We start from the raw sequence: 27460 nt of genomic DNA, 5'->3' as shown, positions 1-27460 counted from the left end.
AACCTGGGTGAGTGGATGTGGGTGGAATGGGGGGTGGGCAGTACACTGTTTCTGGGAGGCACAGCTGTCACCCAGGTACCATCCCCCTGAGCCTTCCCCCCAGAGCTGGGGGACCCCATCACTCCCGCTGGGCTTGGGTGTGTGCCCATCCCCCCTCCCTCCCCCGGGGCCACCACCCCACCTACTCATAACTCTTGTCTTAGCCACATCCCTCATTACCTCTAATGAGCCAATCTAGGGACAGAGGGACCTGGGCGACATTTTAATTATGCTTCTAATTGCTTCCCAGGGGGAGGCTGACTACATGCCCAAATTTCTCCCCGGGAGAGGGGCAGGGTTTCCTGGAACTCAGCTGCACTGGGGCCCCCAGGTGAAAAGGAGGGCATGCAAGGGGCTTCAGGGGCAGAGACGGACCCACCCAGGCTGACGTTCTCTCCTTAGAGACGTGCCCACGTCAGAGGGGAAGGGGTGAGGGAGGAGCTGGACCAGGGGCTGGAGGGGTTCCCGGGTCCCACCCAGGGCTGACACACCCCCTCCTCACTTCCCCAAATAAAGAAGCTTTGAGGTGCCTGTGAGTGTGGAAAGGGTTTCGAATCAGTAACGTTCTGACTCTGCCACTCGGTGACTTTGGAGAAGGTGGCCATGTGGCCTCTGGGGCACATCTCTGCTATAAAATGGGGACACCAGAGTCTACCTACCAGGGCCACGAGGCTGAACGGAGACCACACCCCCTGTAAGTTGATTCTCCAGGTCAGATGGTGAAAGGGACGAGGGGAAGGAGGGCGGCACCTTTCCCGGCTGCAGCCCCACACGGTCCGGATCCGGTACCTCCCTCGGTTTAATAACAACTTGGGGGACTTCCCTGGTTGCGAAGTGGATAGGATTCCGCGCTCCCAACGCAGGGGGCTCGAGTTCGATCCCTGGTCAGGGAACTAGATCCCACATGCGTGCCGCAACTAGGAGTTTGCATGCCACCAACTAAGGAGGCTGCGTGCCCCAACTAAGAAGCTGGCGAACCGCAACTGAAGGAGCCCTGGAACCGCAACTAAGGAGCCCGCCTGCCACAACTAAGAAGCCCACGTGCTGCAACTAAGGAGCCGGAGAGCCGAAACTAAGGAGCCCACCTGTCGCAACTAAGACCTGGTGCAACCAAATAAATAAATAAATAAAAACAAAAAAAACCTTGGCAAACACCACGGCAGTGACTGTGTCTGCGGCCCAGCCCTGTAAGAACAGCATGATGCCCATTTAACAGATGGGGAGGATGAGGCACAGAGTGGCTGCATGACTAAGTGCCCGAGGGCCCCCAGTGGTAAGTGGCAGTCGGGACACCAAATCCCAGAGCCCACAAGGGCCTGCCCAGGCTGATGGGCACGTGCAGCGTTGTCCTTCCAGAAGCTGGAGAGTAGTGCAGGAGGGGCGGGCCCCAAAGAGACAGAGAGAGAAGCCCCCTCAGGCCCCCGAGTGCCGTCGGGGCTCGGGCAGCCCCAGCACCCTGAATCCGCACCCTCACCCCTATCCACCCCTCCCCCACAAAAAGCAGAGACAGACACCAGGCATGCTGTAAGGCCTTTTATTTTAATGTTTCCTTGCTGTTTTAACATTTTCACGGAAAAAAAAAATACACAGTTTAGAATCTGGAACTGAGCGCTGTCTAGATGGGTTTCAAGGGCGGCAGCTGGCAGGGGCCGCAGGGCTGGAAACCAGTGAGCACCCATGTCAAGAACTAAGGTGGTGTCCGAGTCCAGATCTGGCAAAACTCAGGAGGCAGGGCAGCTGCACCCGCCGCCAGCCCTGGCTGGACCCCGCGGGTTCTGTCCGCCCCCCTCCCTCCACTGGCTACAAGGCGACAGGAGAAGGTGAAGTCAGCCTGTTGCCAGGACAGAAGAATCCTCATCCGTGAATCCTGGGGGCTCGCACCCAACCTCCACTCGATCCCCTCGGGTGGGGTTCTAAGGGCCCAGAGTGAAATCTGAATTTCAGAAAGACAACAACTGATTTTTGAGCATGAGTGTGTCACAAACGCGGCATGCGGCATACTTACGCTAAGAAATCATCCTTTGCATGCCTGAAACTCTAATTTAACTCAGCATTCTGGTTTTTGTTTTGTTGCTAAATCTGGCAACCCTATACCCTCAGGACCACTGACTCAGAAGTGGGGAAGGGGGCTCTGCTGGCAGAGGGACGTAGTCAGTCGGGGGTTGAACAACCCAGTCAAAGGAGGTTTTATCCCCCCATAGGAATGACATTTTTTTTAATGATCATTTTCCAGAAATTTTCTACACTGGCTGCCTGTTGTTGTTAATAGCTATGCGGGAGGGGGCCGAGGACAGACACGCACAGACCTCCACCCCATACGGTTCTAAATAAAGTTTGGAAGTACTTAGTATAAAGGTTTTCTAAAAGGATTCGTTTTCCTTCTGGTGGCAGGCCTACAAACACGTTCCTGGTATCGTTCTAAAAAGATTTAAACACAACAAGAACAAACAAACCCAGAGGGACTGAGCAAGGGCTGCAGCCTGTCCTAGTGTCATCCTGCAAGGGCCCCCTCTTGAAAATTCAAGATGCCCCGGGGCCTTCCTTCCGTTCTGCATCCTGTTCTCACCCCGCGGAAGGGGTCGCGTTCACTGTACACATTCGGTCCGCCTTTCCTCCGTGGGGCTCCCCGTGCAGGAGCTGGGGATGGAGGGAGGGAGGGGCCGGGACTTGTGACCCGTCACGGGCGTTTATTCCGTCACAACAGAAACGCCAGGAGTAAAGAGGCAGGTCAAGTGTCCTTAGCCCTTGCGCCCCTGGGCCGCCCCTGGCTGCCCTATTATCGCTGCACGTGGCAGAGACTCAAGTTGACAGCGGAAATCCACTGGAGGCCGGGAGAGGGAGAGGAAAGCCGAGTCCCGCTGCGAGAACACAGCCCCGTCCTACGGGCTCAGGCAGGGCAGGGTGTGCAAAGCAGTCAGGCACCCCAGCCAGCTCCAAGTCCAACGAGGGCCCCCAGGCTCGGCCAGCGCCCCTTATCCATGAGGTCCAGGGTCTGTCTGGGGCCCGCAGCCAAGCTCCTGGCTGACCTTGCAGGGCTGGGGGCACAGGGAGGAGACAAAGCCAAGAGCCCCCACCTCCGGCCGGCCTCACACTCGGATCTCGTCCTCCTCCTCCTCGTCCATGAAGGAGAACTCGGGGTCCGGCTGCCTCAGGAGAGCGGCCCGGGCCCGGTCCGGCCCCCGGAAGGCGGGGCTGCGCTCCTCCAGGACCCCCGAGGCGCAGCTGGACAGGGAGCTGCTGTCCCGCGTGGTGTGGCTGCTGCCCCCGCTGCGGGCCGAGCCGGGGCTGGGGGCCCCCGCGGCCCAGCCCTCCTCCGGCAGCGCACGCGACGGCAGCGCGGGCAGGTCCGGGCCCCCCGCTCCTTCCTGCCTTGCCGGGAGAGGGGCTGCCGCCGCCAGCGGGGGAGCCTGGGTGGGGCCGCCTGCTGGGTCCTCGTCACCATGGCAACCGGCCTCCCCCTCCTCCTCCGGTTCCCACTCCCCCTTGTCCATGATGCTGAGGACGTCGCCCAGCATGGAGGGCCCCAGGTCGATGTGGAAGGACATGATGGACTCAGCGTGCTTCAGCCCAAAGCTGGCCTTGGGTACCATGGGCAGATCCGCCAGGTCCCCGAAGGCCTGCTCGTCGAGGAGGGGGTCTGGGGAGTGGGGGGCGGAGGCCCCATTCCGCCGAGGCCCCGCCTCCTCCGGGCCGCCCTCCCCCGTGGCCTTCCTCACGGGGCTGGAGGACAGGCTCTTGGGCAGCTTGCTGGAGCCCTTCTCGGCGGCCTCCTTCTCGTTCAGCTGAGGCAGGGACATGGCGTTCTTGACGAAGAGGGCCGAGTCCCGCAGGGGGCCCAGCACGTCCCTGTGATCCCGGTCGCCCCTGCTCACTGACTGCGACCGCTTGCTGCCCCGGAACTTCCGGGACAGGAGGCCGCGCTTGGAGGAGGCGGCGGCCTGCTCGTCCACGGACTCACTGTCCAGCTCCCCAGCCTTGCTGTTGAGGAAGGAGGTGTCCCCAAAGGCGTCCCCCGCCCGGCCCACGTGCATGGTGTGGCGGAAGTCGCCCAGCGGGGCGCTGATCATCTCGGCCGTGAGGTCCACTCGGGAGCGGCGCTTGGAGTGCACGGAGCTGGACACCAGCTGCTTGAGGATCGGCATCTTGCCGGGGGGCGGGGGAGGGGAGGAGGGGGTCCCCTCCAGAGACAGCAGGCGGATCTGAGGTCAGATCTGAAGTCCGGCGGGCGGAGGGGGCGATAAGGAGGAGATCATAGGGCTGCAAGGAGAGAACAGCAGGGAAAGGGTTAACCCAGCTGTCCGCTCAGCACAAAAGCCCATCTGCTCAGGGGTGGCTGTTATTTAAACCTCCGCTCACCTCTTCTGAGCTCAAGTAGCCACAGGCACGCTCTCCCTGAGACTTGAGCGAGAGCGCCTTCTTCTAAAGGACAGTGCCTCCCGCACCCCGCAACCAGGACGCCCCTAGAGGCGGAGGCACACAGGCAGCTCCAGGCAGCCGACCCAGGAGAGACGTGACTCCAGTGAACAGCCGGTCCGGAGACACGCTGTAAGTTAGTTCTCCCTGCTGCCTGACCTCAGCCCCTGTGGAGTCAGTGGACACCTCATTCTGAGTCACGGTCCTTAGAGGAGGGAGAGGACAGCACAGGCCCCAGGGAGGCGCTGCCTGGGACAGACGTGCTCCACAGACGTGGGCGGCAGCTCACTCTCTGAATCAGAATCGGGTGGAGCTGCCGGGACCCACAGGACCAGCTCCCCAGCCCTCCGGCCCGTGGTGGGTGTCCCGAGGATCCCGGAGGTGAGGATCCTGCCTGCGACGTCTCCACAGTGGAGCCCCGAGCTCTTTGCCAAGGATCCACCCTCCGCCTCTCAGAGACCAAGACTGGGAAACTCCCAGTGTCTTCAATCACTAGGGGTGCAGGGAGGCGGAGACTAAACCCTAGATGGCCGAGGCGCCCTGGGAATGCAGACCCCCAGGTGATTAACCTGAGCCAAAAAGCATCAGCAGGGAGGCCAGGAGAGCCTCTTGAGATCTCCTGGCAGGTACCACCCATGCAGCTCCTGGCAAGGGCCAAGCTGAAGTCCAGTGTTGAAGCCAGACCAGCCCCAGTGCTAAACCCAGCAGCGCAGGGCTGAGCAGAGTGGGGTGACGTGGGCGCAGGGACTTAACCAAGGCTGGCGGGTGAGGGGGTGGTCCTGGGCCACCAGTCCTGCTAACAGCACAGCTCTCATCGGCCCCCACATTCCAGGCCCATCCTCCCTGTTGCCAAGGGCAACCCAGGATGTCCCACCGGGTTTCTTCCTCACCCCCGATGCTGCCCTAAGCTAGGCCACCACATCCCAGTTGGCCCTGCTTCCCCTTCCCCCATCCTTCACCTTTTGGCTAAATCAAAACCCGGTCCCCAGTGCAGACCCCCCGATCCGACACCCGGTCCCCGCCTCACTCCTCGCTGCTCCCCTACCCCTGCGGTCCACCCTGGCCCTGAGCTTCCGTCTCCCGGACTCCAGGGCTGGACATGCACAGCTCCCCGCTAGAATACCTGTCACCTGGCTCACCCAACGTCTTCCGGGGCTCAGCTGAGCTGTCACTTCTTCCAGTAAAGCTGCTTCAGCCCGGGTGAGACCTCCCGACCACCTCCTGCCCGACCCCCAGCACTGTGGACGCCCTTGCTCCCAGCAGGCACTGGCTCTGTCATTCTACCACTGCCGGCTTGGCCTGACTGTCATCTTCCCACTGAACTATGAGCTTCCGGAGGGCTCCAAAGGGCCTGTCACCGCAGAATCCCGTCCAGCAGTGCGTGGCACAGTCGATCCTCAAACACCTGTTGAAAGGCTAACACCTCCCTCCCACCCCCCACCTCCACCCCAGCCCCTGGGTTGCTCCCTTTCTGCCCTCCTGAGCCCAAGGACAAGGTCACTTCAGCCTACGGCCCGGCTCCAGGGCTCCCAGCCTGACCTCTCTGTGCCCTCTAACCACCCCCCCTCGCTCTCGTTCTTTGTTCCTTGTCCCGCTGGTGATGCCCAGCCAGATGGTCCCCCCCACCCCCAGGCAGTCACAGCGCTTGTCGCTCCAGGGCAGGGGAGGGTGGCGAGACACCGGGGCTCACCTGCCACACAGGTGAGCCCGGCTGGGCGGACTCAGGTGAGGACTCCTGAAAGGCCTTGAGATGACCCACTACAGTCGGTCAGCTCCCCCTCCTCTCTCTCCTCCTTCCCCCGAGACCCTCAGGAAAGTTCTCTTCCCCTACCTCTGAGCCGGCCCTTCGCTCCTGCCCATGCCCTGGGATCTAACGTCTAAACAATTAAGTCACGGAACAGCTAGACCAGGTTTTGGCAAACGTTTTCCATAAAGGTCCAGACAGCAAAGGTTCTCAGCTTCATGACTGACACGGTCTTGGTCCCAGCTTCTCAGCTCCACCTTCACAGTGGTAGGAAAGCAGCAGTAGACCGTATGTAAACAAATGGGCATGGCTGTGTCCCAATAAAACTTTATATATAAAAACAAGTGGTGGGCCAGATTTGGGCCATAGTTTGCTGACGCCTAAACCAGACACATGAAAAGTACTGGCCTTAGGGTCATCCCCTCCACATCGCTCCAGGAGAGAGTCACCATATGTGACCCTCTGGGCCAGCCATGGGCTCTCAGGCCAACGTTGGGGAAAACTCTCTTTGGCTAAACAAGACAGAAGGAGGATGGAGTGAGTCGGCCTCAGACATGTTCGGCATAGAAGAAAATCAAACCAGGTTTCTAAGGCACTCTTGGTACTGGAGAATCCCTCGGGCTTCTGCTGCCACCAGCACAGTGAAGCAAGAATAGAAAGGGTCCACATCAACCTGCCTGCAGTTCAGCTCCTGGCTCTGGTCACGGAATCCTGTGTTCTTCCGCTCTTCCATTTGCCAGATGAGAAAACAAGTTCACTGAAGCAAAGTGACTTATCCAGATGTATGTGCCTAAGAGCAGAGCTGGGCTGGAAGCCGGTCTCCTGGTCCAGTGCTCTCTCTACTCCATGCCAGGCCTCTTTCTGGCCTTTGGTGGGTAGCATCTCTGGTCAGTTACCCTCCCCACTTCTGGGTGGAAGAGTCCAGAGAAAGGAGAAGCCTGGCCGCTGCCTCAAGAAGATTCCTGTATTACCCTGGAGCAGATTCTGACACTGCTGACACCTTTAGCCAGAGAATTCTCTGCTGTGGGAGCCGTCCTGCACATTATAAGATGTTCTGCTGCATCCCTGGTGTCTACCTACCAGATGCCAGTAGCATCCCTTCCCTGCTTGTGACAACCAAAATGTCTCCAGAAATGCCAAGTGTCCCCTGGGGGGCAACCCTGCCCTGGAGTGAGTGCGCACATGTGAAAATAAAATACATAGTAATCACCAGGTGAACAGAAAAACAAACAAATTTAAAAAAAGGAAAGAAAGAAAGAAAACTGAAAAAAAGAAAGAATAAAAAGGAGAGGGAGGAGGGGCTTCCCTGGTGGCGCAGTGGTTGAGAGTCCGCCTGCCGATGCAGGGGACACGGGTTCGTGCCCCGGTCCGGGAAGATCCCACATGCCGCCGAGCGGCTGGGCCCGTGAGCCATGGCCGCGGAGCCTGCGCGTCCGGAGCCTGTGCCCCGCAACGGGAGAGGCCACAGCAGTGAGAGGCCCGCGTACCGCAAAAAAAAAAAAAAAAAAAAAAAAGAGAGAGGGAGAGAGGGAGGGAGGGAGGGAAGGAGGGAAGGGAGGGAACATAAAGGATCAGAATTGTGGGCTCAGTGACATGAAGCTCCAGAGTTGCGTAAGGGTTTCAAAGTAATGGCAGGAATCCCCAGAGCCAGTAAGCGTCAGGCGCTGTGGTTTCCCTGATCTTAAGTGCTTATTAAAAAGAACAGAAAGGGAAACCGCAGGCCCAGCTGCCCAGGGCTCGGCAGAGATGGTGCAGACCCCTGTGGCCACCGGCAGGGACCAGGCATCCTGGCCATCGCGGCTACAGGACAGAAGGGCCCCCACCCCTGGCACGTCCTCGAGGGTAGAGCTCGAGATTTGGATAAGAGGGGCCGGCAGGGAGATGCCTAGGCCCCTGCACAGCCCCACAGCCCAGGAAGGGAGAGCAGGTCCGGCCAGCGCTTATCTGCCATCTGTGGTCTCGCTCCCTGGGGGTGTGGGAATGAGGCTTTGCAGCTTGTGAAAAACCAAACCATCTTCAGCATCCAGCATGAAAATGTCCCGAGTCCTGAGCTTCCGGAGAAGCTCCCTCTGGTCCCCCAGCCCAGCAAGGAGGGGCTGCAGCAGCCCTGGGGCCCTACAGCTAGAGCTCAGGCTGGACAGGCCGGGCTTCAGGGCCGGCAAGAGCTCACTCACCGGGTTGTTTTAAATCCTTGGTTTTATGGTACCCTCATGACACTGTCACCCTAAGCTTTGAACAGAGAGCAATTTGGGGGTGAGGAGGTGGAACTCTGAGTACAAGTACGAGCAGGTGCCCTGGGCCAGTCCTGGGGGAAGTCTGGGGGGACCTGAGCACCCACCCGGAAAGGGGCTGTGCACAGAGAGCCGCGGCGTCGGGAGGGGGCGTGGCTAAGCCCTGTGACCCAGCTCTGGGGAAGTGGCTAAAACAGGCCGCCAGATGACAGGCAGCCGCTGCCCACAGCCCGCCCTCGGGGGGACTCCCCAACCCTGCCACCCCGGAAGCCACATCCCCCTTTCCTGGCAGAGCAAGGGAAAACGGAGCAGCAACTCGCATCTCTCCAGCCTCTGCTGGAATCAGATTCCGCTACCCTTGGCCCACTGACCACAGGACATTCCTGTAAGCCAGGGGCGACGGGCCCTCCCTGCAAGGCCAGGCCCCCGGTTGCAACGACACCAAGCACACCCTCAGCTCAGCTCAGCTCCCGGGACGGGAGAGGACAGCCCTGGCCTGGACCCTCCCTCATCCTCCCCGGCGGGCCGTCCAGAGAGCACTGCCCTCCCACCTCAGCCCAGCAGCTCCCAGACAGACCTGAGCTCTCCCGGGGAAGACAGGCAGGGCTCCCGCCGTGCAGCTGACCTGGAAGCTCACCCTGGCACACAAAGCACACATGCCTCAATGCCCACTGCCACGGCCACTGGGCAGCCAGCCCCTCCATCACCATGCCCCCTTCTCACCACCCATCCCGTCCGATTCTAGCCCCCAGCAACGCGGCATTTGACACGATGACTTCGGTCATGGCTTGGACTGGATATAAGTGGCTTCGTTCCCTTATTCATTCATTCACTCACTCACTCACTCACTGACTTACTGCACACCCACCAATTTCCCCATAACTCCTCTGGGCCCTGGAGACAGAGCAGTGAAAATAACGAGGTGGATGAGCCCAGACTTCCTGGGCACACTTGTGGTGTGAGTGTGGGTGGGTGGGCGACGGGGCTGTAAACAAGCGAATAAAACAGTATCTCGTAGTCCTCAGGGTCAAGGGGGTAACGAGGGAGGGTGACCGTGGGAGTTACGGGCTCTGGGAGGCCCCTCTGAGAACCGAGTGACGAGAAGGAACCAGGCATGCCAAGAACATGTGGGCTGTGGGGACAGCACGTGCAAAGGCCCTGAGGGGGGAGCAAGCTTGTGTTTGAGGAACGGAATGAAAACCCAGGGGCCAGGTCACACGGGGCCCTCACAGGAAGCCCAGGCCGGAGTTTGGATGGCGTTCTAGGTACCAAAGGAAACCTCCCTAAGCAGGAAGCCATCCCATCTGTGTGTTTGGAGGTTCCCATGGCAGTGGCTGGATGGGAGGCATGGAGGAGGGGAAGCAGGAATTCAGGGCAGAGGATGGGGGCCAGGACGAGGGTGTGGTTAAGGAGATGGACAGAGTGGGGCACATCCAGGGCAGGTTTTGGAGCCGGAGACACCAGGAGCTGAGGGCCCGGATAGGGGAGGAGAGGGAGGGCGGACTCAAAGGGGAGCCCGAGCCCAGGAGTCCTCTGCCAGGGGTGCGTCTCAGCCGGCAGGCCAGGGACCTTTCCCTCGGGGTGCAACCAACTTTCTGCCACCGGGAAGAACCTGACTTTGCCAAAACAGGGGAAGCATTCTGCTACACCGCATCTGTCAGCTGGAACAACAGGCTGCAGGGGATTGTGCAAGAAACGCAGCGCGACGCGGGCCACGATGCCCTGTAAGAGGTTAGGGGCTCTGGCTTCTGTCGCCAGAGAAAGATCCAGCGCTTTCTGGAATGCTCCCCAGCCCTATCCTGTGAAGATAAGGAATCCCAGAGAAAGGGAAAGACTGTTTCATTCCAACAGCTGATGGGCAGCACAGGGAAAGGATGAGAACTGTGGGTGCTTTGATGCACACTGCTACACACAACAGGAGGAATTTCAGTGGGGGCCGTGTGGCTATTTTTAGCTGACTTCAGGATATTTAGAAGCTTTCAGTTCCTTCACTAACACTGCCGCAAGCCCTCTCGTATCTGAGAGTGCGCCGTTTGCACCAGGGTGGTAGGAAGCACCGTCTTAAAATAAACTGAGCCTGAATATCCACATGTAAATTAAAAAAAAATAAAAAGCCCAGGATAGAAACGTGAAATATCACTATTATAACTCCTGTACTACTTGTGTATCTGTGTCAAATACCGCCTTAAAATGCCTGCGTGTGGAGCAACCCCACTCATAGATAGAGAGGATCAATTCAGAGATCTGCCCTGGGTCATGGACGGAAGCCTTTATTCCCACACCCGGGCTCCAGCCACGAAAACAGCCCCGCAGGACCCAAAGTGCAGGGGCCTCCACACGTCAAAACAGGGAGCGTGTAATCTATGCACACACACACGTGTATCTTTTATAGCTTATATACGTGGCCATTGTCAATCCACGCAGCAACGAATATGTTTCAGTTTTCCTCCTTTTAAAGAAAGTCAATATGTGACACAGAAGTTCTGGTGTTTTCTTATCACATCTCAGGGGATTTTTCTGCACACCCCTGCGGGTGCCACAGTACGGTACCCATGATGTCACGTGACTCCCACGGAGGCATCCACGATGCCTTCAACTTCAGCGGTTCCTAAGACTGAGACGGAGGACACCCAGAGATTATCCAGCCCGGTGGCGGGCGACTAGGGTGGAGAAAAGTCCTTGCCCGAGGCCAAGGAGCTGGTGAGGGGCCCAGATGGCACTGGCGCCCAGGTGCCCTGTCTCCCAATCGCTAAAGGTCCTTTGCAGATGCCATGGGGGTTGACTCACTGCCAGGCACCTGGCTAGACCTTCTTGTGTCTGTTACCATCTTGGTGGCACTGAGCTTGGAAAGGGGAGGGGAAGGACTTCCCTCCCACCCAACAGCAGGTACTAGGTACCACCAGGCAGGGAGAGTGGTACAAAGCCAGGGACCAGGGCTTCCCTGCTGGCGCAGTGGTTAAGAATCCGCCTGCCAATGCAGGGGACACGGGTTCGAGCCCTGGTCCGGGAAGATCCCACATGCCGCGGAGCAACTAAGCCCGTGCGCCACAACTACTGAGCCTGCGCTCTAGAGCCCGCACGCCTAGAGCCCGTGCTCCGCCATCAGAGAAGCCACCGCAATGAGAAGCCCGCGCACCGCAACGAAGAGTAGCCCCCGCTCGCCGCAACTAGAGAAAGCCCGCGCGCAGCAACGAAGACCCATTGCAGCCAAAAATAAATAAATAAATAATAAATTAATTTTAAAAGAAAAGAAAAAACAGGGGTCAAATGCTGCTCAGAGACAGTGGTTCCAGGACAGGGTGGTCTTGGGGCATCGGCCATTACGGCGGGTTCTTTGAGTAGACTTTCAGTCGAGAATGATTCAGGAGCGCCTGTGGTGGGACACCTACCCTATGGAACTATTTCAAAGCAGAAAAAAGTCCCTGACACAGACAGTCACTGAAGCCTTATTCATAATAGCAAGAGACTGGAAACAACCTAACACCCAACAAGAAGAAAATGGTTGAGAAAACCAGGAGCCATTAACTCAACAGATTGTCCTGCAGGCGTGAAATGCAGGGTCAGCGAAGACCACGCAGGACGTGGAAAACTGTTTACCAGACGGCATCGAGTGTAAGGAAAAAAGGCAGAATTCAGGCTTGCTTACACAGTGATCACACACTACACACACATACACATTCACGAATAAAGGCAAAAGGGCAGGCAGAGAGATTCAGGAGTGATGTCAGGCTTGAGAGGAAAACGGGCTCTTTTCTTTTTAAGTTTCCTTTAATGTGGTAGTGCTGTTTGGATAATAATAATAGTAAAAATCCCGAAGCATCAAAGGCTTAAGGAAAAAAAATCTTAATTTCCAAACCAGCTTTAAACTCTCAAGTTCTCAGGGTCCAGCAGCTGCAGCCCATACAAGGCGCCAGGTGGGGGCCGGGCAGGGGAGCGCGGGGCTCAGACCACACACTCTCATATCGAAAAATCTCCCGTCGAGGTCTGTTCTCTTTCTCTCCCGTCCCCCTAAATCTGCATCTACCCCAGATGGACAAGTTTATCAGATCCTCGTTTTATTTTTAAGTTGTTTGGGAGGAGAAAGCAGGCAATCTATTATAAAACCTGGTGGCAGGGGAAATAGGGAGCTTAGGACCCCCCCAAAAGAACCAGCTTCCCAACAGCTGCTTGAGCCTCCACAACCGAGCAGATGAAAAATAACGATCCCCACACCCCCCCCCCCCACCCCGGAGAATGGCCAATTTCCAGCGACACCGAGGCCCTAAGCTGGAGGCCAGCCTCCCTCCCACATGGCCATCCCCCAGTGGAACCCTGGGCAGGTGAAGGTTGGGTCTCTGCTGCTTCCACCGCCCCAGCTCAGCTCTCCTGATGGCTACAAAGGAGCAGAGGAAACGAGAAGGGGCGGGGTCACACAAGGACACCCCCGCGCTCCAGCCACTGGCTGCCCATGACCACCAGTAAGGCAGAACTAGCAGTGCTGTCAGCAGTTCTCATTGATTGGGTGCCTGCTGCACGCCAGGCATTGTGCAGACGTCGTTAAGTTTGTGCCTCTGACCCCGCAAGGAGGGTGTCACGATTGCCTCCATCGTAAAGAGAAACGGAGGCTCACGTGGAACGAATGCCCTCGCTCACTCTCCCGGCTACTAAATGGTGGTGTGAGCCCGTTTCTGGCAGACCTTGGAGCACAAGCTTTTCTGTGTGAGGTGATGCTCTGTGGCTTATTCAGATGTCCGCAGCTGAGAACACGGCACATGGACGGAGGGATGGGGGTAGGGTGGGATTAGGGAGGCTGTTCGTCTAAGATAAGACCTTGGGACCAAGACTCACTTGACTGACTCCCCCATCAGAGACCTGCTCCCAGGGACGGTTCGGATGGGCTCCTCCTTACACAAGATCTCATCCCAGCTTCCTGCTCTGAGGACCCCTCCCAATGTTCTGATCCCCCAGGAGGTGAGAGGTGGGGAGGACCACCCTGAAGCAGAAGCCAGGGCTCACCCAGCAAAGTTAAAAGAGTGGGCCCGGGCTTCCCTGGTGGCGCAGTGGTTGAGAGTCCGCCTGCCGATGCAGGGGATGCGGGTTCGTGCCCCGGTCCGGGAGGATCCCACGTGCCGCGGAGCGGCTGGGCCTGTGAGCCATGTCCGCTGGGCCTGCGCGTCCGGAGCCTGTGCTCCGCAGCGGGAGAGGCCACAGCAGTGAGAGACCCGCATACAGCCCAAAAAAAAAAAAAAAAAAATTTGGAATATACTGGGTTAAAGAAAGTGTTCATTTCACCTATATACTGGGTTAAAGAAAGTGTTCGTATCACCTATCTCTTGTTACTTTCTAAAGTGTATCTATTCAAACTGTACATTCTGTAAGGGACTTGGTGTGCTGCTTCTCTGGGATTGTCCTGATTTAGACATGTTCCCTCTTTTTTAATACAAGCAGCACTTTCCATTGTAGAGGGATGAATAAAGCCAGCCATTGTTTATGTTTGAGTGAAAACAGTTACACGTTCATAACTAATGCTACACTATTTTAGATTAGGTCCTAAGAGCCTCAGTTTTACATCCAGCAGACCACTGCTGAATGCTAGTTGTTTCAGTTTTGTTCAAACGCTGTAACCAATAGCCTTCCAGCTAAGTCTGTCCAAGTCCTTATTTCTGGAGGATACCTACTTATAAGTGAGTAAAATTACTTTTGTTTCTTCTTCCTAACTTGTTCTCCAGAAGGTTTTACCAAGTTGCAGTCTCACCAACACAGGACGATGGTGTCCAACAACAGGTGTTACTGTGTCCTCAGCTGAATTGGAAACAAAAAAACCACAATCAGCACCACGCTCAAACTTATAATTTTCATTCCTTCTATTACTAAGAGGGTGAGCATTTAAAAAAATATCATCTCCCCTGTGAACTGCTTGTCGAAGGCTTCTGCACGTTTTCTGCGCGGGGGCAAGGCGGCTTCACCTTTTCCAATGGGTTTGCATGACTTAAAATATGAAGGCTCTTAAAAATGTTGACTATATTTTGCAAATATTCCTGCAAATGTATCATAGGCCCATTTTCCATGTGGTGATTTTGTCGTTTTCTTTTCCGTAGAGTGCTTATTAATTTTTACACGGTCAAATCTGTCGTACAATGTCTGGCTTTAGTACTATGAAGCAAAGACCTCCCCTACTCCCAAGTTTTATGAAAATATTCACTCCTTCTAAAACGACTAGGTAAGGTAATAATGAAAAACTACTCATGGAGAAAAAATACTCAAAGGAAATACAAAGATAGGTCTGTGGCTTATCTATTTTAAATGACCCGCAATTTTATAAGAAATTAAAAATATAACAGTAAAGTGCGTTACTGGTTCTGTATAAAACTGCTATAAAATATGAGTGAAGAGTCAAATGCTACCTTCGTCAGATATATACAGATACTCCCCACGGTTTCTCCAAACTTCCTCTTCTGCTTATTGATCTCTGTTCATTCCTAAACCAGGTCTATACTGTCAACTCTGTAAAATATGTTTTGAGTATCTAGTAGAATAATATCCCTGCACTAACTTTTCTCTGAAAATGTCTTGTCTTTTCTAATGCAGTTAGTCTTCCAGATGGACTTTAGAAACATTTTATTCAGTTCCAAAAGAAATCCTGACGGAATTACATTGGCATTGAAAGCAAACAATAAATTAATTTGGGAAGAAGTAACTATCACAGCATCATGCCTTCATATCCATTTATTCAAGTCTCTTAGACATTCTCCATTAAATTTTGTGGGTTTTCTTCCTACAAGCCTTACACACGTCTTGCAAGTTTATCCTGAGTTATGTTATGGCCTCTCGTTGTGAAAGCGGTTTGTACCCTGCCCCTTTTATGTAGCTATAGCTTCTGACTGGTTGTAGCTGGTATGTGGGAAAGCTACAATTTTAAAATTTGTATCTCGGGCTTCCCTGGTGGTGCGGTGGTTAAGAATCCGTCTGCCAATGCAGAGGACACGGGTTCGAGCCCTGGTCTGGGAAGATCCCACATGCCGCGGAGCTACTAAGCCTGGGTGCCACAACTACTAAGCCTGCGTGCCACAACTACTGAAGCCCACGTGCCTAGAGCCCGTGCTCCACAACAAGAGAAGCCACTGCAGTGAGAAGCCCGTGCACCGCAAGAAAGTGTAGCCCCTGCTCGCCGCAACTAGAGAAAAGCCTGCGTGCAGCAATGAAGACCCAATGCAGCCATAAATAAATAAATGTATAAGGAAAAAAACAAATAAATAAAATTTCTCTCTCTTTAATGGCCACCCTATTAAGCTTGTACTATCTTACACACCCTAATCAACTGTATAATTAAATTTTTCGGGCTTTGCAAGTAGACCAGCCCATCATCTGCAACTAATAATAATTCTGCCTCCCCCATTCCTCATTCTTATCTCGTTAAATTTGCTCCACTTGCCAACATAATGTTGCATACTACTACTGACAATGAAGATCTCTGTTCCTGGCGTTTACAGTGCTGTTCAAAACCTAAGTCATCCAACACAGTAGTCACTAATCACATCAGGCTGTTGAATGCTTGGAATATTTCTAGTGCCACCAAGGAACTGAATTTTTAATTTTTCTTTCATTTTAATTATTTTAAATGAAAATTTAATGCTTGATTCAGTTATTGGAAAACTGAAGTAGGTTTAAAACACCTTGAGTGTGTGAATATCTACCCTTTTAGCTGCACATTTTAGGAAATCCAAATTCTGGTTATTTGTAAAATGTAGCCTCCAAAGTGAGATGTGCTATAGTTGTAAAATATACACTGGCTTTTTGAAGGCCTTGTATGAAAAAATAATGTAAAATATCTCATTAATTTTTTTATGATTACATGGTGAAAGGACGGTATTTTTGACACACTGGCTTAAGTAAAGCATATTAAAATTGATTTCACCTGTCTGTAGTTTTTAAAAACGTGGTTACTCGAAAACTTAAAAGTTCTTTATGTGCCTGGCTTTATAGTCCTATTGACAGTGGTGCTGCTCTAGGGGTACTTCTGTTCATCATGATACTCACCACTGGATTCACGCAGGTATTCTCAACCATCTCAGAGAAGTTACCGTTCTTACAGTTTTAGGAAAATGATACCAGTCACTTAGACAGGCTGAGTTGTGGGAAAACACACTGTAGCTTGGATAATTAATTTACCCTTTGATTGCTGGAAAATGTAATGTCTAGTCTAGTTTAAAGAGTGGGAAGTGATATCTTAGATCCTACCCATGGAGCCCAGGTGGATATGCCCTCCCTGGACCATGGGTCACAGAGGAAGTATGAGAAAGGGAATGAACCTCACTGAGCCTTTACTCTGTACCAAGCCAGCTGCTTCATTTTGATTAAACTGCCTTTTGGGGGCCAAGTAATCACTCTGTCCTAGGCATCTGAAAGACTTTATCACATGTACTCTTCCCAGCAATCCCCTGGAGTTGTCATCATCATCCCCATCTTGCAGACAAGAAAACTAAGGCTTAGAGTTAAATGCTTCACCCGAGTCACACAGCTGCTAAGGACAGAGCTGTTGAAGTCTGCCTGATTCTGAACGCTGGGCTTTTCCCACTTTACCGAAAGGTGTATCAGGGGCGTGTCATAAGCATCACTGGGGCGCTGGACTCTAAGATCTGATGAAAGTTATGGACGCGTGAACATCCACGGGGCAAACACTTTTGCATAGCGTTTGGCTTAAAATATCCTGAGTCTGGGCTCTCCCACACTCCAGGGAAAGTACAGATAAATGCTGGGAAATATGGACCACGCCCACCCCAACCCCCCATTACAACAGCTCCAGAGGGACAGGAGTGAGCTGTGACCTGGGAGTGACAGGAAGTGACAGCTCTGGAGCCAAGACTCCAGAGCTCAAGGGCATTCAGCAACTTTCCTTGTTTACAGGCTCTTCCTGGAGGGACGGAGGGAGGGAGGGGTGTGTGTGTGTGTGTGGCCAGAAACCAGGGAAGGGGTGCCTGGTGGGAGCCTCACTGCTCCTCCCTCCTGCCTGGGGCCTCAGAAGGCAGGGCTTGAAATCAGATCAGCCCGACCTTGCTTGGTTTCACTTCGCTTCTACCGAGAGCACAGCGCTCAGCTGAGGAGTGGGTCGCCAGAGGGAGCCAGGTGCATCTGGTGCTGCTCTGGGGCAGGCTGGTGAATTTCCACCTTGACCCTGCAAGATGGAACGTGCAAGCCTGGGGGACCCCGGAGCCAGACACCCTGATCACGAGCAGGCTGGGCCACACCGGGCAAGTTACCTGTGCCTCGGTTTCCTCATTAGTTTTCAAAGCCACTGATAATACCGTGTACTTCCTAGAACTACTGTGAGGATTAAATAAGCTAACACAGGTAAAGCCCTTACACGAGGATGCATAAGGGATGAGCACTCGTAATGTGTTTGCTGCGACAATGATGCTATCATGTGTTCCTTCTCAGCAGGTGCCTTATGTCTATACCTTGAAAGGTAGGAGAATTCCAGCATCCCCAGTGACTCTCTGGCCACGGTCACTCCCCTAGTTCAAAGAGGACACATACCTTCAGTGTCACCTGAGGACACCTAATCCAAAAGGCTCCCAGGATGACCCCTTTCAAAGTCCCTGGGGGCCCCAAGATGAACTGTTGCGGGGCGGGGCGGTGGGTGTCCTCTGGGCGTCCGAAGCCCAGCTATAGATTGTAGTCCAGACCAGCAGTGAGATCGAGCAGCCCCGAGACTTGGTCTCTTTCGCTATCTGCCTTCCCTTCTCCTTTAACCTTTTCGAGATGCGGGAGGAGCCTGGCTTTTCTTAGACACGACTTCAGCTCCTTCCGATCTCAGTTCAACACGGTGGATGAGGCGGAGGTGGGAAAAGAGAAAGCCCTCCAATTCCTCCCTAGGATGTGGGTTAGCAAACGTAGGAATTTGGGGGACCAGCTACCAGCAACAAGTAATGCACAAAATCTCAACACGGTCAGCCCCCAATAAAATATAGCCTGGTCCTTTGGACCTAACCTGACTCTCATTACAGGTGTCCACAAATGGTACTGCCAGCCCTAAGTTTCTTCTGTGCTCCCTCTGGCTCTCTACTCCCACCATCTGATTGAGCCTTAAACCCTCAGGACCAAGGGCAACATTCTGAGGAACAGAGAAGGGCTGCAGGGAGTGGAAACCTGAGTGTGGAGGGGAAGGAAAATCAGCGAACAGACGCCGGAACACAGAGCCTGGCTTCACTGTCACCACATTGGGGAGATCCGAAGCTGGGGTCTGCAGACCAAGTTCAGTTACCCCCAGAACTGCCTGGATGCAGGTATAAGAACCCAGAGACTCTCCCAGGGAGGCTAGAAGCTGCCCTGGCTGACACCATCTGTCACCCCTGATGGCCAGGGCAGAAGACGGTGGTCTGAGCAGCCCTGGCTGAGCAAGAGATGCTGTCCCTGAATACAGCCCCAGGGATCTTTCTTGCCCTGGCACTGTGGCTTTTCAGATGCCCTCACCCCTGGGATGAAGGAATGAGGGGGAAATGCCAGCAGTTTCTTACAGTCTGGGTAACCCCACACTGTGCTCACCTGACCCAAAAGGGAGACCCTTCTGCAGTTTGGGAGGCTGAGTGGAGACCACCAGTGCCCCACCTGCTGGCCAAGGAGGGCTCTGGATGTCGGTGCTGCCACCCTGGCCTGGAGTCCCGAGCTGCAAGCTGGCAGTGCCTGGGGGAGACTCTGATGTACATTACTGGAAGGAAGCCCAAGCCTCCTTGTATTTTAAGCTAGAGCTTCAGGGACACAGTGAGTGGGAATGCGGGATGCTCACAGCTCAACTTCCTTCCCAACACCCTGCAAGCCAAGAAAAAGCCAGGTCCAGCCGTGAGCATGAGCCCCTCCCAGCACAGTCCTGCACCCCAGCTCCCTGTCCAGAGCACGCTGGCAGGGGCCCAGCCTTCCGGAGCACCCCCGAGGTGCTGGCCCTCAGGACACTCTGCCAGAAGGGTCCAGGGCTCGGTTCCTTTTCCCAAGGTTGAGGAAAAGCCTCCAGTACATAGGTCAGAAGACAGCGGCTCTCTCAGCTTCCAGGGCCAGATTGCTCAACCCCTCTCCCTCCGCCCCCAAGCCTTATCTCTGGCATCAACCCAGGTCCTGTTCCTCCAAGGGACAGACTCCTCCCTCCTCCCACAGGGACAAGATCCTCGGAGCCTGTGGAAGCTCCAGCCACAGGAGGCGGTTCCCGCCTCTGAGCCGTGTCCATTCCCCACTTCCAACTCAGAGGAGAGGGGGCAGGGAAGAGGGCGACAGAGGGGTGGCCAGCTGCAAACACCTTGCCTGCCACACCTGGGCACAGCCTGTCCTGGCCGCAGAAATCAATCAACCACTCCAAAGGTGGAGGCGGTTAGGATCCCTGAACCAGAGCCAACCCGAGGCCCTGCTGGGAAAGTTCCTGACATGCAAAGAAGGGTCTCCGAGCCCTCTCCCAGGTCAACATCTGCCCATCCCCACCTCCCCACTTTGTAGACTAGACTCTCACGTGCTGGGGGCTCCAGTCCTGTGAGGGCAGCAGGACAGCAGCAGGCTGGGTGTGTCCGTACATCGGACTGGAAGGAGAATCGGTGAGTGGGCGGGGGTGAGAGAAATGAGAGGGAAATGGAAGAGCGGGGTCAAGAAAGAGAAAGGTGGGAATCCCAGAAAAATGGAAGGAATGCTCAAGGTCCAGGCCTGAGCTACGGAGTGTCACGTGAGCTATGGTCATCAGTGAGCAGGGACTCCAGGAACTCAGGGAGATGGCAGAGGGGCTGAGACCCCAAACCACTGTCTTATTTTCAGTCCCTGCAGGGGTCACCGGGATCCTTGGGAAGACCAGGAGAACCCACTTGGGTATCTCCCAAGGCTCACTGAACCCCCCGTTTGTAGGAAGGAGCAGCTGTCCCCAAGGACTGGAGGGGCAGAGTCCAAGTTCGGAGGAGATAAACCACACTAATCGGTCCGTCACATGGCAGCTCACACAGGGCAGCTGATGTAAGCTGGAACCCACAGGCACCCCCAGACTCACACAGGGTCCTAGCTTCTCCCCAGGGACTGAGCCTCCCAAGTCACGAGTGGGTGCCCCGTTACTGCTTCGGGAGCCCTGGGGCCACCTACAGGCTTGGCTGGGTCCAGCCCCGGTCCAGCAAACTCCCCGTTCCTGGGGGGAAATCCACAGCTCGGCTTTCCCCTTCCTTTGTGCCCTGTTCTTTGTTCTCTTAAAATTCAGTCCATCCTGCCGGTGGTCCCCTCCTCCACCCCAGCCTCAGAAAGGGGGCCGAGGGGGTGGGGAGTTATTAGAAACCCAGACTGTGCAAAGAAGTTGCGTTGCTGGAAGCCCTCCTGTAACCGGGCCTCTCATTGTTTACGCGGGCTGGATGGGGAGAGCTTGCTCTGGTCCAGATGGCTTCTGAGGGTAAGGATGAGGGAGTCTCCTCCCCCCCCAGCACCCAAACACCCTAAAGAGGAGCTGGGGGCTTCACACAGCTCAGGGACCCTTGCCCCGTTCAACTGCTCAGATAGAGAGCAAAGAACAGGCACTGTGGACGCAGCCCAGGGACGTGGGAGCCTGTCAGGTTGCAAGGGGCTGCAAGAAGAAAAGAAAAAGCATTGTATTTCCCCTCCATTCTCCCGGGGAAAAAAAGAAAACTTCCAAAGCGCAGGCTGCGGCGTCTCATCGGGAAACAAGGAATCTGGTTTGAGTTAGCAGAGAGCACCCCTCCCCCAGTCTCTCTCTCATACACATACACATACACATACACATACACACACACACACACACACACACGCGCGCGCGCACACACACGCGCACGCACGCACGCTCACACGCCCCGGCTCGGGCTCTGGCCTCCCCCAGGAAGCCCGCCTAGCCTCGGCCCTCCAGCCCTCGCTCCGGATTCCCGCTCAGCACTCACCGGAGGCGGCCCGGCCCGCAGAGTGGCTCAACGGGACGCAGCCCGGGCAGGGGGGCAGTTTTGTGCCCCCGACGGGGGGCGCTCCAGGGAGGGGGCGGAGCTAAAGACGGCCGATCCCAGTTCCACCGCCCCAAGCGGGCGATTAAATCATTAACCGACCGCTCCCGGCTCGTGGCCAGGCCGGGAGCGCTCCGCCGGGTCCCGCGCGTAGCCCCTTCCTGGGCTCGGAAGCGGCCCCACCCCGCCGGTCGGCGCCTCGGCCTACCCCCGCCTCGGCCTCCAGGTCTCCCGAGGAGGCGGGCGCGCGGGGCGGGGGCCGGGCGGGGAGGGAGGGGTGGGGAGAGAGCATTTGTTCCTTCGGCCGTTCCCCTTCCAGGCAGCTCTTCGCCCCTCTTCTCCCCGGCCCGGTGACATTGGGCGGCGTGTGCTGCAGCGCGCGTACGAGAGATAGTGTACACGCCTCCGCCACTACGGGCGAATAATCCGGTTCTTATTCATGGAGTACTCTGTGCACTCACGCCCCCCTCGGGGAGACCGCGGGCCACGCGCCGCCGAGGGCTGTGCTCCTGCCCCCAGGGACACACACCCGGGCAAAGGGGTGGTACGTTAAAAGCCGGGTCCCCCGTCCCACCGCACCCTCATCCCCACCCCCAGCAGCGCCCGAGGCGGCACCGGCGAATCCCAGTCTGGGGAGAGGAAGTCGATTGGGAGCGGGATTTCGCCGAACTCTCTGCCACCCCGTCCTCCCCAGCCGCTCTGCACGGACACAGGGTGCGTGGCCCCGGTCCCAGACGCCCGGGCCGCCCCGCACGCGCCCGGGCCCCAGCCCTGCCACAAGGGGCGGGCGCAGAAGTGGGGAGCTCTGCCCCGCTCCCCTCCCCACCGTCCCTATCGCGGTTTTTTCAATCCCCTCTGCTCCCTAGGGCGGCTCGAGGTCCCCCAACCGAGCCCACCCAGGCCCCGCAGGGCGCAGGTGGCTGTCACGGCCAGAAGCGGGTGCCCGTCGCCTACCTGGGTCCGCAGAGACGTGAGCGCCGGGCCGGCGCGGCTGCGCTCTCCCCTCCGTGGGCTCCGCGAGGCGCCGGGGCTGACAACCCATGTCCGCGCGGCGTCGGTTTCTCTCTGGCTCTCGGGCTTTCGGGGCTGGGAGCCTCTCGGACACTCCCCTTCCAGGCTCCTCCCGCGCCCCTCCGCGCTGATGTCACCGCGTCGCCGCAGCCAATGGCGGTTGGGAACCTCAGCCGGGCCGCTCGGCCTCCGCGGTTCAAATCAGAAAGCCCGAGACCCCGGGAGCTTCGTCGGGGGGCGGTTCGGCCGGGAGGCCATCCTGGACCCGGGCCGGTGGGGCCCCGGGGCGCCCCCGGCTGGCTGCGCTCCGGCCCTGACCCCCCCCCCAACCTGGGGCCACGGGGTCAGGGGCGCAACTCCCCCCGGGGGCCTAGCACGAGACCCTCCTGAAGCTCTTCTCCCTTCCGAGCAGTGACCAGACAACAATAGCCCCCGCCCCGGGGCGTTTCTGCTCCCTCCCTCCCCGACCCAGGACGAGGGAGATGGAAGCCCCCAGGGTCGGCGCCGCCTGGGTGTGGATTCCATCCCAGCCTCTTACGGGAAACGAGATGGGGGAGGAGCCGGGCCCCGAGGCCAGGCCCGGAGCGGGTGTAAGAAGGGTTTGGGCCTGGTGACCTGCCTTTGATCCTCCTGCTTTCCCCTGTGTCCCTTGCCTCCTGAGTAGCCTCCCAAACGGAGTTCTATTCCAAGTGAGCCTCAGGGGCGATGCACTCCTGAGACCCGCGGCCTGAATCCTATGAGAATCTTTTTAGAGGAATAACTTCCATTGGTAAATGATCGTTACTAATAAAGTGGCCCAGGAGAGTACACAGCACAAAGTGAAAGCTCCCTAGCTGTTAGCAGCTCCCTCGCCTGGGTTTTTGTTTTAAGAGAAGGGGATCCGGGTGGACTCCCTCCCACTGACCTTCAATGGGACCCCTCAGTGGGTCCCTTTGGGCTGGTACCTTCCCGGACAGGGCTCCCAGTGAACCCTCCCCCAGTGCTGGTATCTGAGGTCCCTTCCACCTAAAATCAAAGCTGAAGTCTTATCTGTGCCCTAAAACTTTCCTGATTCTCTGAGGCACCTCCCCCCACCACTTCTCTTTCCCTCCATTGTTAACCAATTATTTTGTCTTTAGGTCTAGCTGTTAGTAATTGGTTCTCCTTTAACAGGTGTCTGTCCTTCCACAAACATTGAACGTTCATTGAAGTTTGCCTATGGGGATAAAGGTGAATTCAGTGGTCCAATCCCTGCCCTCAGTAGGCCCTCAGTGGTTGCAGGCTGCTCTGGGAAGGAGCTCAGCAGATGCTTCTCGAGACTGGTCACCCCTGCATTGCTAGCGCGCTGGCAGGGAGTCTTGATTGAAAGAAAGTGCTGGGAAGGATAAATTAGGAATTTGGGAGTAACATATACACACACTGTATATAAAATAGATAACAAGGACCTACTGTAGAGCACAGGGAACGCTACTCAATATTTGTAAGAACCTATATGGGAAAAGAATCTGAAAAATATATATATATATCTGAATCACTTTGCTATACACCTGAAACTAATACAACATTGTAAATCAACTATACTTCAATTAAAAAAATGAAATAAAAACAAAGTGCTAATTTTCTCTGATGGTTGGAATCCCAGATCTGTGAAATTCGAGGGGCCTTTGCTGAGGCTAAGTTCTGCTTGGAGCTTTCAGACTAGAGCTGCCTACAGATAATCAGAGGAAACTAACAAAATGGAAAACTTGAAGCTTGAATACCTACCTTGAAATTTCTGGCAAGTTCCAAGCCCCTGACTTTGGAGAAGGATTTGAGGTCTTAACTGCACCTTTGGTGTAACTTGACCTATAAGCCTTTAGGCCGGGACGTGTGTCTCTGCCTGTTCTAGCTGCTGGGACCTGCCCATGGGACTTGGGCGTGTGTGATTCTCACAGCTGCACGGGCCTGTCTTCCCACACCTGTCCACCCACCCCAAACACACACATCCCAGCGTTTGTGAACACTGGGTTCTGAGCATTTTGGTTCGCATAATTTGGCCTCAACCCTAGCAGGGTCAGTTATGTTGGTTAATCCTGTTCCCTTATAGAGGAATTGGAAGACCTCACTCACTCTGGTCTGGTGTTTGCCATAAAGCATGACGCTGGGCAGATCCTGTCACTTTCTGGAAGGTTCCTTCCCACACAAATGCTCTATGACTGCCCATATCTATTCTGAGTCCCCCACCCCCTGAATTTCCTTCTCCCGAGGTTAGATGAGAAGGTCTTGGATGGACACCTCAGGGTGTCACCAGGGCCTGACGTCAGCACAGTTTGGGGTGGAGCCTCTGTGACCTGAGGCCCTGCCCCCTCCCTGGGCCCTTCACTCCCACTGTTCTGGGCAGAGGCTCTTTCATTCCTTGGTTCCCTGTTCTTGGGAATCACCTGGGGCCCTTTCTCGGGGGCCTGGGCAACTTCTGCAGTGCAACCTGGGAAAATCCCAGGATACCAGGCCACTGGCAGAGGGCCTGGGGCTCAGGGCGAGGCCCTCCACTATGTGCTGCAAAGGCCACCTCTGGGGGCTCTGTTGCCCCAGGCTCCAGGCACGTGAACCCACCCCCTCACCCACCCTGAGAGTAACACGTCAGGGCTCTGGGGCAGCCAGCGCACCTAGAGGATAAAACAACAGGTTGTCCCCATGGGATCCTTGGGGACAGGATGGTGTCTGATTGGTGTCTGAATCCCCAGTGCAGGTTGGAACTGAGCCGTGTTTAGTAACCCCCCAATGAGCTCGCTGGGTCTCGTTTACCCTCCTGAGATGGCAGCCCCCGAGGACTCAGAGGTTGAGGGAGACACTGGGTTTCAGAAGACCCCTGGCCTAGAGGGAGAGACACTGTTCACTAGGCTGGGGACTCTCTGGGGACAGGAGGTGGCAGGAGGGTTGAGCTGAGCCGGGAGAAGGTGACGGGGGTGTGGGTCAAGGGGTGGTGGCAGAGCACAGAGGCCATGGAGTTTGCTGAAATGAGTCCAGATGTCCAGATGTGGAGTCAGAACCTCTGGATTGTGTGACCTTGGTCTGAGTCACATCTGTAAGGCGGTAACAATCCAGACAGGCGGTGATCAGGAGCGTGGAAGGAGACAAGCATGTGGCCTTGCTCTGTGAACTGTCTAGTCCGAGGGAAGGGAACCACAGTTAATATTATCGTTGCTGAGTCAAACTTCAGGTTTCTGGGGACTGTGGCCCCTCCATCCCCCTGCCAGGGAAAGAACAGATGACATAGCCCCCTCCCCACCCCATGCCCCACTTAGGAGGCCTGTCTGTCACTATTCATCATCGTGTTATCAGCACGCTGCCCTGACCACTGGGAGTTGGGACATTTCCAGAAAGGTGGGTGGTGACACTAAATGTCTTGTTTATCCAGGAGGGAGAAAAGAATGCACAAGAAAGATACAGCCAGAGCCCTGGGCTCCACAGAACCTTAGCATAGACATCAGCTAAAGACGTCTGGGAAACAGGGACCCTGGAAGGAATGTTCCGTGTGGTCCCCAGAGTCCTGAGGCCCAGAGCTTCACCCACCAGTGACCCCTGGGACAAGCAAGAGAGCCTAGCCTTGCCCCCCGCCAGCCACCCCCACGCCCCCCCCCCCCGAGGCCTCCCCTTGCCTCTGGATCAGGACCACTGGCCCTGGGTGTGACAATCCCACTGTCACTCTCTGATCTGAGAAAAGTCACTTGAGCTCCCGGGGCTCAGTTTTCTCATCTGTAAATGGGGACCACATGGTGTGAGGTTGGTGGATAACTCAGGTCAAAGGTCGGCGTACAGCCCAGACCACACCGAGGGCCCCCCAGGTGGACACTGCCCAGTCTCAGAATTAAGGGCCAAGTGAGACTTTCTGGAACAAATTTGTTCCTGAGCCTCCGTCCTTGGGCACAGAGTGGGCCCATCCCCGCTTGTGTTTCCCAGAATTGAGCTAACAGAAAGATGAACCACATTATCTGCAAGAGGCCGTCCTGGGCTTCTGATAAAGGTGTCTGTCGGGCTCTGGGGCTGAGGAGGAGGGGGCTCCCGCAGATGGCCGCGCTTTCTGTTCTTGTCTCTGGGGAGAGGTGGGCAGAGCCCCAGCTCTGCTGCAGGGCAGCCCCTGACAACCAGATGCCCTCCTGGGCCTCCGGAGAGATGGACAGAAAAGGGACTGGAGGAAGGAAAGAGCATCTGTTTGTGCCCAGAAAAGGCTTGCCTTCTCCCCAAGAGACCGGCTCGGAGGCACATGCAGCCTAAATCGAAAGCACTTAGAAAAGGCAAGGGTTGCTGCCATGTGTTGAGACTTTACTGGAGGTTAGGAATTCTGCATCGCAATCCTCGTTGCTATCATGCATGAGTTCCATTATTCAGATTAAAAACAGGAAAGGCTAAACAACTTGCCCAAGATTGCACAGCTAAGACATGGGAAACCCTAAGCAGTGGGGCTCTGGAGCCTAGAGCTCCAGCCACAAAACCACGAGACAGCAGGAAAGGAAACAGATTCTGGCTGAAGCATGAACGATCCTGTTATCATAGAGCCACGGCGGGCAAGGGACAATCGCTAGAGGAGACTGGGCACCATCTCACCAAGCCGACTCCCATCTGCCCCAGAAGGTTCCACATTGTTTCAAGGAGAACTGACACACCCTGCTTCAAGGCAGTTACGATAGTATCATCACCTTCTGCCCTGTCACCACACTCCCCCAGCCCACATTCACGCCAAAGGCCTCAATTCAATCTGTTCCGGGGCCCAGTGCACAGCCCAGGCTTGGAGAGGAGAGGAACTGAAGGCATCACTCAGCCTCCTCTCTGTCCCAGTGTGATTTGAGACATCTGCCCAGATGTTCCAAGCGCGTAAAGGAACCGCCTTCTCAAATCCGCAGCTTCTGGTGTCTGTGTGTATTTTGTTGGGGTGCTCCCACCTCCTTCCCTTCCTTTGCACTGAGCCCCCCAAATCCTAGACCTTTGGGTAGAACATCTGTTGCTTATGCACTTCTGTCTGGCGTCTCGCTACACTTCCCTAGCCCCCTGGGCACACAAAGGGAGGCTCTTCTGCAAGAAAGGAGCTTTAAGGGACATCTGTCTTACCCTCCTGAGTCTGCTGCCCACAT

General features: G+C 55.8%; 2 protein-coding genes across 6 annotated transcripts in view; both read right to left on the bottom strand.

The window, feature by feature from the left end:
- The window catches only part of CPSF4L (cleavage and polyadenylation specific factor 4 like), a 55513-nt gene extending 33095 nt beyond the window's left edge, over positions 1-22418 (bottom strand). For all 4 annotated transcript variants that reach the window (XR_004523690.2, XR_012328457.1, XM_073797273.1 and 1 more), the window contains exon 1: positions 22317-22418. Coding sequence is in view for 2 of the 4 variants with exons in the window: in XM_073797273.1 (XP_073653374.1) it covers positions 22317-22404 (88 nt within the window). In the remaining 2 variants the exon portion in view is untranslated. The remainder of the gene's footprint in view (positions 1-22316) is intronic.
- CDC42EP4 (CDC42 effector protein 4) lies at positions 1560-22455 on the bottom strand. 2 transcript variants are annotated; one of them, XM_033848399.2, is made up of 2 exons: positions 22317-22455; positions 1560-4296 (listed from the first exon to the last, which is right to left on the bottom strand). In XM_033848399.2, exon 2 carries the CDS (start codon positions 4179-4181, stop codon positions 3126-3128), a length of 1056 nt encoding a protein of 351 aa, XP_033704290.1. In that variant the 5' UTR covers positions 4182-4296; positions 22317-22455; the 3' UTR covers positions 1560-3125. The 2 variants fall into 2 exon arrangements, with proteins under 2 accessions (XP_033704290.1, XP_033704291.1); XM_033848400.2 differs by lacking the exon at positions 22317-22455 and adding an exon at positions 21306-22300.
- Positions 22456-27460: the final 5005 nt, after the last annotated feature.

Source organism: Tursiops truncatus, chromosome 20 (genome assembly GCF_011762595.2).
Source record: "Tursiops truncatus isolate mTurTru1 chromosome 20, mTurTru1.mat.Y, whole genome shotgun sequence".
Taxonomy (NCBI): domain Eukaryota; kingdom Metazoa; phylum Chordata; class Mammalia; order Artiodactyla; family Delphinidae; genus Tursiops; species Tursiops truncatus.
This window is presented reverse-complemented; position numbering and strand designations above follow the sequence as displayed.